The sequence below is a fragment of the Phycodurus eques genome, chromosome 5 (assembly GCF_024500275.1).
Source record: "Phycodurus eques isolate BA_2022a chromosome 5, UOR_Pequ_1.1, whole genome shotgun sequence".
NCBI classification, from domain to species: Eukaryota; Metazoa; Chordata; class Actinopteri; order Syngnathiformes; family Syngnathidae; genus Phycodurus; species Phycodurus eques.
Window position 1 is genome coordinate 29,855,969 of NC_084529.1, and position 10,773 is coordinate 29,866,741.

Sequence of the window (10,773 nt, forward strand, 5' to 3'; positions counted from 1 at the left end):
AAACGTGCAGACGGTTTTAAGATGTTATTTTAACAAAACAGTTAACCGATTTTAATGTTATTCAGATATAATGTTGAACGTGGATGTAAAATGTTTGGACAAATATTTTATTTACAATGAAGCAATTCACCAAATATTTACCATGATTTGCCTCTGTATTCCCCCCTTCCCTTATTGTTCACACCAAAAGTGGGCATGTTCTTAAATGATTAATCTTATTACTGCAGTATAGCTACAGTATCTGCAGCTTGAACTGTGTACAGAGGAGAGGGGCTCTGCTTACTACCCATCAGTCCTCGCTAACACGAGGCAGTTTTATTGATTTCAAAACGTCAGGTTATCGGGCCCAATCAGTTCGTATTCATCACCAGCCGCTCTCCCATAACGAGACAGTGAATTAGCACACAAACTTGTTGAGAATAAACAACCCACTCAGGATTAACAATTTGAAAAGAGGTTGTGTATTTCCTTTGTTTATTTTGCAGAATATATGATTTTACATTATTCCAGTATTTCAGAGATATTGAGTGCTAACCTGCTAGGAAAACATGGGACAGGATAAAAGATAAAAATACAAAAAGGTAAAATTGTGAGATTACTATGACACAGTAATAGTAAAAGGAGGTACAAATGTAAAATATCAATCTTGGAATGGTATTGTGAAAAGTGTGGAAATTAGTTGCCAACAGTTTGAAGGTGGAATCTGAAAGAAGGAGAACTTTGTTGGTGAATGTCTCTTTCAAATGAAGTTGTTTTGTTTTTTTTTGCATATAAAATGGAATAGTGAGAAAGCAGAAATTGGAATGAGGAAAATTGTTCCCTGCATGTCCTAAATTTTATGAGCTTTTGAAACACTGAATAGTGCTTCGTATCAGTTAAGAAATGGGCAAGTAGAATGTGTTATTCAACATGTACATAATTGTGGCATAAACACAGTAAAAATCACATTTTCTTTTTTCCCTATTCTGTAAAAAGAACGTTCAGGCTCGACAGCAGATCATTCATCGCGTAAATATGATTATGGACAATGCCACTTATGGCTCAAATACATCGCAGATGACCAGCTGGGTTTTGGACACAGACAAGGCAGGGTACAGACGCCCAGTAAACGTCTGCTTGTAGAAATGCATTGGCGCAAGACTGCCCCCTGGTGTCGCATTAAAAAACGTTAAAATCCCCTCGTCATAGTCGAGGAACACTCCCACTCGCTGCAGCCTGTCTGTAGTCACGGGCGTCCCCACCTTGTTGTGGAACACTTCCAGCTTCCTCCTGTCACACGCCAGGCACCAGGAGGATGCGTTGAAGCCCAGACGGGAGCCGTCTCTTTGACCTTTCCTCTCCATGTGCGCCTCGCAGAGTCCCACCTTCCAGCGGCCTTCGTCTACAGGGAGATCCACCTCCCAGTACCAACGACCTCCTCGAAAGCCGCGGTTGGCCAGGACCTGCGGGAAGGAGCTGAAGCGAGCATCTTGATCGACGAAGGCCTGCTGGGCCTCGGTGTAGGTCACCCTCCTGTTGTTATCTGACAGCTGCAGCTTGGGATGGGCCGTATTTGCATCCAAGATGGGGACAGTGCCATCTTCACAGGAAAGGGAAAAAGAGGACTTCTTAAGCAGGAGAAAAGGGCTTACATTAAAAAGGTGGGGGACTTGAGCAGTACGACCTTCATCGCCAAATTTAGGACTTGGGACTTGCTTTGCTGAAACTTATTAAAGATTCAACTTTGACAAGCTACATGATTTAACAATTCTTTGCCCGTGTCTTTTCAACAGTGTGTGTGTGATTTGTTTTATAGTTCTATATTGGAAAGAAATGTTAGTTTTGTGTAATGTGCGCAAACCTGGCAACCCACAAGCTGTGTTGCGAAGTGCATAGGCCACGTAATAAAACAAGTATCTGGAGGGAGCTCGAAAGATATTTAGATTTGTATTCAAGGCTTACGTTTCAGATCAAATCAGGAAAACAGTGATGCCTTGAGATATGGCTGACTCAACGTACGAGTTTTGACATACAAGCTGCAATTCGGCCTATTTTTTTGCTTTGACTTTCAAATGCAGACATTAGATACCAGCGCCGTACGGTGGCAGTGAATTCAACCCGACTCACTTCATCAGCAGCACTTTGGCAAATAGTAAACGATTATTCAAGCTGTTCATCGCCCCTCACAGTTGCAATTTACTGTCAAACTCAACATTAAACAAAGAATTACACTTTGTGTATGTCAACAACCACATTGCTTGAGCCCTTCAGTCCAATATCTTAATGCTAACATTGACTGAATGCTTTTTTTTTTTACTTATTTTTCTAACACCGAAAATTCCTAAATAAGCGGTGATACTGTATACTGCCAGTTAACTTTTTTTTCTGGGTTGGTCCCTCCCCACAATAAAAAGAAAACAAGGCAAGGCTGGAACGGATTGATGGCATTGCCATTCATATCACTGAGAAAAGATGATTTGAGATGAAGAGTTTTGAGTTACAAACATGGGCACGGAATGAAATAAATTCACATCTCAAGGAACCACTGTACTACAATGGCAACATACAAGGTTTCCAACTCAAAGATAAGAGACAACCATGACATCAAATGTCAAAGACGCGTAAGCTACGTGAACTTCACAGTTCAGCTAACCAATAGCAGGTCAAAGCTTCATGTCAGTTATGCTTTCAATTGAGAAGGCAAAGTAATGGATGAATACCCAGACTTGGTTTGGGAGCATTAAAATAAAGTGATTGTGAAAGTGTTAGCACAGCTAACTAAAGTACAGACATCGAGTGCAAAGTGATTAATGTCAATATTTGTTGTGTCTGAGCAAGATGGCATGATATAACTTATGACTTACTGAGCCCAATTAATGACTTGCCATGCGTGAAATTGAGTGGGGACTCGTCTAGACTTGGTTGATTTTTGCCACAGTAACTCGGGACTTGCTTGAAACGTGAAGGTTACACTTCCGACTTAATTGTGACTACAACATATGTATGTGACTTGCCCACCACCTCTCACTTAACACTAGCTTGGTTTTACAAGCTTCGATCATAAATTAACGGACGGCGATCAAGTCTCACAGAGCACCACGTAGAGATCTCTGTCCTCGCTCGGCTCAGAGATGACGACCGTGTTCAGACGGTTCTCTGTCCAGCGCTGAAGACATTTCAGCCGAGCTTCATTTGCTTCCTCTGGAGCCTCTAGCTGATGCAGACAAGTTTCCATGTCTCTGCGCAGAGAGAACATAAAGACCATTTGAACACTATACACCATCTATGTAATAACGACAGACGCTCTTAACACTGTTCAGTGGGCTAATCACGATTTTCAACATCTTAATGAATTGTTTCAACCTGAGAGAATCCTCACGTCATGGATGCGGCTCTGGGGTCGACTGTTGAGTGAACTACGTGTGAACTTCAGCACAACTTTTGCACGATGTTTTTAATCAATGTTGCTCAAGATTAGAGCCTGCCAAAAAATCCCACTATTGCAGGACAATGGACTGCTTGCACCAGATCTGTGACATACCGCAATTTCTCCTGAAAAATACCCTCTCGGTATAACGCACACCCCCAAAATCGACCCCAAAAATCAGGAAAAAAACATACCTATGTATAAAGCATACCATCGATTTGCTGCTGTCCATATGCTCAAAACATGAAGTGTTATTTGTATTTTATTAAGTTTGCAAAGAAATAATCTGCTCTGTGTGCATGGGCTGACATAATTCAGTTTTATGTTTTATCCCCCATGTCGGGACACGTCCCGCTTAATGTAAAAAAGCTTAACGTTGCTTCATATCACAAAACTGCAACCAATGGTTGCCTGTCTGCTGTCCTTCTCCAATACTGCTTTCGAATCTACTTCTTTGTTCTTGACTAACATTAAATGGCATTATTCAGCGTCCCTGTAAAAAATACATATATTGATTGATTATAAAATACAAAACAGTGTATTCCTACTTTTGGCCCTCCCTGTATTGTGTTTATACATTACTGTGAGATTACTGTGAGACATTACAAATGAGATTTTTTTCCATAATAAGGTTGAGGAGAATGACTTACATTTGGGGGACTTTGCTGTATTCCTGTGACAAATAAAAAGAAAATATTGTCATGTTTAGTCAGTCAGTCATACGTGTCATATTAAAAACATACACGCGCACCATAATGAAGGCTTGGTCCCGAATGCGATTTTCTCCCTTAGCATCAACTAATGTCTCCAACGTGTGAAGGCCTTCCTGTATGGACTGCAGGGAGTTGTGAAGGTGGCTCAGTTTCTCCTCCAGGCTCCCCACCACTTTGCTCTCCTCCTGTTCCACACATCGGAGCGCTGATTGCTCCTCCTGCTGCAGGGCCTCCCTGATGGCCGCGTACTGCTGACACACGCCAGAGCGCGCCTTGCTCAAAACCTCCTGCAGATGCAGAGGAATTCGGACAGGCAAAGTCAAAAGCCAAACAGGGTCATACACAAAATCAGATTGTGTTTAACCAAATTCAAATCAAAACGATTGCATTTTTTTTCTTCTTCTTTTAAGAGCCGTAATCAAATTCATGTGACTCCGGCTCATCAGCTTGGCTCTCGGGCAGACAGGAGTCCAAAGATATTGGTATGATCCCAGACGACAAAGAAATACTAATTCGCGATAATGAGCAGGTTAGCACAGCAGCCTCCATCATCATGTGTGAGCAAGAATGAGGCAACATTAGGGCTGATAAAGAAAACTCACTAATAACTATCCTGCATCAGAGTTACAAAAAAAAAAAAAATAAATAAAAAAAAAAAACAACAACAACAACAACACAAAAAACTGAATGCAGCTCTCTTAGGAGCACAAGCAAGTGCAAACTGTAGATAAGTAAGAGTTGTGTCAAGAAGAGCATCTGGGGTAAAACCTCGCCAAACAATTATGTTTCCAAGAATGTCATACCAGATCAAATTTACCACACGGGTGTTCTTGGTCATGGTGACATTGTTGACATACAGTACTCGAGTCGCTTTCATGAGCTGTGAGGAATTTGTGTGCGTCCTAGTTCGACATCCATTGCCAAAGACGAAGGTCTTGACAAAAATAGTTACTTTACCAAAAATAGCATGTTTCAGACTCCAGAGACTTGTATTTTGTATTCTCATCCCTCTCTCAAGGTAGAGGCACACAAGTAGTACTCGTGTATTGTATTGACTACATTTTGTGCAGATGATGTAATCTGAAGGACTATACATAAGTTTACAGTTTAGTATAGTGACGGGGATTTTCAAATGAAAAGTCGTTGCTTCCAGCCTACTGTTATGCGTTTCATGCATTAACTATATTTGCTTCCATTCAGATGCGATTCGAATAAGCGGTAGAAAATGGATGGAAGCTGCAATTCGGGATTGCACTTTAGCAAATTAAAGCATACTTATTCAGTTAGCCATTGGTAAAGTACAATATTTGTGGGTACATTTATTTATTTTTTCTTATCTATCATTTATTGTTATTTAAAGAATCACTGAACTGGACACTGTTACATATTTTTTTGTGGAAAAGTTGTGCAATAAAAAAAGGAAGATTATTTCCCTTAAATGAGGAATAATCATGATTCATAATTTTGATTACAATATTGATCTAATTAATCGTGAATATTATTTTGGCCATAATCGTGCAGCCCTACTCGAGAGCATAGGACTAGGCACCAAAGACAGTTGATAAATGTCGTGAAGGAAGACATGAGGGCAGTTGGTATTCGAAAGGAGGACGCAGAAGATCCCGAACAAGATAAGTACTCGGTGTTAGACAAAAACATTGGATAAAACATGTGTGAATGATTCATTTTCCTACTCTGACGGCTTCTTCTTTCTTAGTGAATTCAGTCACTCGGTCCTTCACTTGTTCTTCCAGCCTCTGCAGTTGGTTGATGTCCTCTTTCAGATTACCCTGCACAAACACAGAGGACAATGTTAAAACTAGGGTTGTCAATGTCCAATCTTTTTAAAATCGATTATCCTATCCAATTTTCCATCAGTGATCAAGCCGGGTCATGTGTTAATTGAACCCCTGCATTTTGCTTTTTTTTGGGTTTTTTTTACTACTAACATGCATTTTATTCTCATTTATTAGGGATGTACTTCTATCCTTGAACTGCATGCTTTGGTGCTGAGTGAATGATATAAATATGATGAGTAGAATATGAGTTGAACATCAGTTGAAGTGAATGAAGGGAAGCACTTATCATCTGTTATACTTATTTAAGACCGGTTCTTGAATGCACCTGAATTTCGTCGTATGATGTCTTGTACAATGACAAAGAATCTGACGGACCTCCCCAATCAGAAGCTAAAGGAAAGAAAATTTTAAGGTGCTGTTGCCCGACATTAGCGTAGTCAACGCGGCTTGCTCTCAAGAAGGACCCACCATTGTTTAACCAAAGGAAAGCCATACATATACAGTAAGAGGCACAATAAAATACTCTTTGTGACATTCACGGACATGACTTTCGACTCACTAGTACACCACTAAAGAGCAATACTGCTACAATATGCTTAAATAGTTTGGCGAAAGAGAGGGGGGGGTCAGCGGCGACACGTGGAGATCTCTGTGGCGGCCGCCGCCAGCCAAGGTACTGGCTTCGCAAAGCGAAGGTCTACGGCAACCAATCCCGAGCCTGAGGGTTTGGGCGTGCTGGGACAGAGGCCGGCGTGAACTACAAGGCGCCTCCATCTCGCCCAGTCGATTGTGTCAGCCGTAATATGCCGTAGCAAGTTGCAACACTAAAACACTCCTCTCAACACTGCCATCATGCGGGCCAGTGAGCCAATCAGTGCATTTCTTTAGAAGTACACACATAGTTCCGTGGGTTACGCGTCCAATCGGGTGTGCTTTCACTCAAATGAGGAAGTGAAGCGCTCTCGCAACCTGGCTCAACGGCTGGGCTTTGTATAGATGGCACAAAACTACTTCAATATTTATTATGTTAATGCAATTTTAAACTTGTACGCCCCCGTTCTCAGGTGACGTAGCGGTGACAGCAATTAACTTCCAGTTTCCGGTTCTAGTCCTGTGTTGCTGTGTAGCCTTATTGTGTATTTTTTTTAAGCTCCAGACACTAATTTGCCTGCCATTTTGCTCTTAAAGTTGATTACTCTCAACGATAAGGCGGTTACAGCCAGACCTATGTGACAACAGTACTGTATCACCCAATCACTTATTTCCGTATTTTGTGACTATACATCACGATAGCTTAGCAATAAGCATGGCTTCTTCGTCTTTCTCCTATTAATCACACCTCATCCTCCCTTCGTGATGATACTTGACAGAAATGTAGCTTACTCGCTGCCATGGAGGCGATAATTAGTGACTTATGGTTGGTTGATACCGGACGCGACGCAAACTTTCACCTCCGCGGCTCTGCATCGTGTTTAGCTAGCTAACCATAGCTCGTAGTAGCTGGGGCGGTGCAAAATAGCATGCAACAGTACAAACAGTGGAAATCAAGGAGGTTGGGCTGGGTGGACTGTTCAATTATTTAGTTTTTCTTTTTTAAACAATATATTGTACACAACCACACGCTGGACACGGTTTTTGCCTGCGTCATCACAACATCCTGTCCCGGCTGTTTTATTCTGTGACAAAAGTATTTTTGCTGCAAACCGAAAGCACACTTTTAGGTCATTTTCAATGGCCAAAAATGTGGTGCATCACTAATTGCAATAAGAAACATTGCCCTAATGTTGTGTCCGGTTAGTGTACACTCTTACTCTGAGCTCTTGCTCTGCCTCCCTGATGCTGATGCAGACATGGCCGCGGTGGGAGCCGATGACTGTGCACACTGTGCACACGCAGGCGGCACACTGCCGGCAGTAGATGCGGTTAATCTCCTGGTGCTCCTGGCATCTCCAAACAGAAACGTCCTCCGTGGGCGGAACCAGTGTGTGATTTTGGAACACGGGCGACTCGACATGGGGACGAAGATGCTCCGGACACATGGAGGCCCCGCACACCAGGCAGGTCTTTACTGCCGACTGATGCACAGTTTTAGGGCAATAATGGCACGGCACAGGGCCTGTGTTTCTTCTCTTGGGCTGGGCGAATATGCCAATCCTGCTGGGGGATCCTGAGGCAACAGCCGCATGCTTGGGGACCATTATCGGTGACTTGTTTTCATTGTGTACAGGAGACAGTGATAGCTGTGAGGTTGAGGCTGCTGTAAATGAATGACGGTTGGGAGGGGAGGAACTTGGGACTTGGACGTCTTGCTGGGGTGTCTCGAGAGGAGGGACACCACATAAATCTACTTCAGTGCAGCAGTCTGAGTCATCCAATTCCACCCTTTCAGCTGAATTTGGTTGCGGTGAGCTTCCTTGTGGCACATCACCTATGTGGTGTGCGAAGCTATCATCTGAGGAAGTTGTACCACCATCCCACTCTGAATTCAGCCCATTCCCGGTTGCTTCCACACTGGGGAGACGCTCTGCTTTCTCAAACAGAGAATTTATAGGTGTCTCGTTGACAGCTGACCTCTCACTTGTCGATAATCGCTTTGTGTCAGGCTGCTCTGCAGATGGAGCGCTGCCCTTTCTTTTCCCGAGGAGCCGGCTGGCCAGTGAGGGCCTCGTCAGTGGAGAGACACTTGTGGTTGGGTCTTTAATGGACGTGCCTGGAAATAACAAAAACAAAAAACAGCACTCAAAGTGTAGACCTTCACCAGGGCTTAAAACGGGGGGGGAAATCCCCCCCCCCCAAAAAAAAACCTGAAAGAACAAAGTACATGCTGGGAGCTTAATATTTAATAGAAGCGCTCTCTGGATTATGATTTTTTTGTTCTCAAAAGCCATGTTTGGGTTATGTGGCATCATGGCAGCATAAATAAAATCAACAAGCGCATGCAACCAGATATCTTCCCATCTAAATGTGGACAAATATGTGATTATGTATAGCTGTATAGGATATCTGCCAATGCAAGTGCCGCATAAACGCAGATTTGACACAACCGAAAGCTTGAAATCGTTGAAATACACCAATTTGTGACGACCAACACAACATTGGACATAGCCAACAAATGACTCTTTCCTGTAGGCCAGGCCTAAATGTTATGAATTGATAAAGAACAAATCTTTAATTTACTATTGAATTGTAAAAATAATAACCTTCCTTCACAGTAGAATATTGACTTATTGATGTAACTTCATGCCTTGTAAAAATGTAATACTGTATAATGATCTTGTCAGTAGCGGTAGCAAGCTGCGAGAACTAATGTCAATTGCAGAACACACTGACCATCAATACGTCAAACGTACGTCGCTGCAAGTGGGAAAGCAAGTGAGCCTGAGTGCTTAGCCAGCAGCGGCCGGACAGCAGACTGAAACATTTTACGAACAGTGCTCTGGTACCTGCCCCTTCCCCCCTTGGTGCCCAAAGTGTCCTTTGGTTAATTTTATTCATTTAATTTTAGTTTTCTTGATAAATAAAAATCCCCGGAAATTTAAATCTTAAGCATGTCAAATAGGACAAAGTATTATGGAATCAGTTCTATTTTGTCATGTTCATTGTATTCTTCAGGTAATATAGCTTTCGTGGTACCACTAGGCATTAAAATGAACAAGAAACTGAAGAAACAAGGGTGGTCTAATCCATTTTTTAAATGACTGTATTTCTGGAACATGGTTAAGAAAACTGCAGTATTTAAGAATTTTTAATCCTGGTCTCATGTGCTGCTCAATGTTATGGTTTAAGGTTTTGGTGGGCCTCAAGAGGATTTCATGGACAACATACAGCCCACTCCTTCTTTGATCCGCTCCACCAAGCATTTGAATTATCAAGTCATGTACTGTAGATTTGATGTGTTAATTTATCTGTTTCCTTCCAACCATTCATTTTCAGATAGCACTTTTGTCCTAAAAATGTTAGCCAACGTACTCTCATTTTTATTACATTATATGATTAAACGACTAGTTAATTGGTTTATTGATCATTTTAAAAAATCTAAACTTTTTTTTTTTACATAGTTTTGAAATAAATGCTTATTATTTGTTATTTCATGAATTAACCCATAAGATGGTTAACATAATTTAATAACTTTTACTATTGCAACTTTTTCCCCATTTTTAAAAAAAATGTCATTTACGAATGACTTTGCCTCTGTGTGTGACTTTTAAAATTCAAACGTGGCCCGAGAGCACCGAAGATATTTTTCCATTTCCGTGAAACGTGTACTTTGAGATAACGTAAGTGAAAACGTTCAATTTGTGGATACCGTACCGGTGGTGCTGGGGGTCGAAAGGCGTTGACTGCTTTTTGGCGGCCATAACGACGTGCTGTCAAACGGCTGCGTCTGGTAGCTCGTTTCGCACCTCCACTCAGGACAACGGAACGGCCCGTTGGGGGAAACACTCCACAGGTCCCCGATACATCGTTGGCAGAAGCGGTGGTTACATTTGAGGACGACGGGTTCTCGCGTCATCTGATTGCACAGAGGACACTGGGCTGGAGTTTCCAGTACGGCCCCCATGTTGCTGTGTTTCGTGAATTTAATGTTGTTGCTGGAAAGCGACTTTCAGGATGAAGAAGGCGGGGCTAAAACCGTTTGAATATCGCTTCCTGCTACTCTTAAAGGTACAGGGTCTATGAAATCAGACTTAAAAGTTTTATGTGAATCTTGTTTTATACGATTTAAAAAATTTCGTGTGAATCTTTTTTGGCACTAATCTGATTCCATAAGGGTCCTATGTCATCATGTTTTTATCTTTGATGTTCTTTATTGGCTTTGATTTAATGATTGTTTCAAAATATATCTAGGTAGCTA

General features: G+C 41.9%; 1 protein-coding gene across 1 annotated transcript; it reads right to left on the reverse strand.

The window, feature by feature from the left end:
* Positions 1-462: 462 nt before the first annotated feature.
* si:dkey-29p10.4 (E3 ubiquitin/ISG15 ligase TRIM25) lies at positions 463-10,516 on the reverse strand. Its single transcript, XM_061676195.1, has 7 exons — positions 10,230-10,516; positions 7,730-8,628; positions 5,814-5,909; positions 4,158-4,406; positions 4,057-4,079; positions 3,070-3,218; positions 463-1,579 (listed from the first exon to the last, which is right to left on the reverse strand). Exons 1-7 carry the CDS (start codon positions 10,477-10,479, stop codon positions 1,035-1,037), a joined length of 2,211 nt encoding a protein of 736 aa, XP_061532179.1. The 5' UTR covers positions 10,480-10,516; the 3' UTR covers positions 463-1,034.
* Between the last annotated feature and the right edge of the window lie 257 nt (positions 10,517-10,773).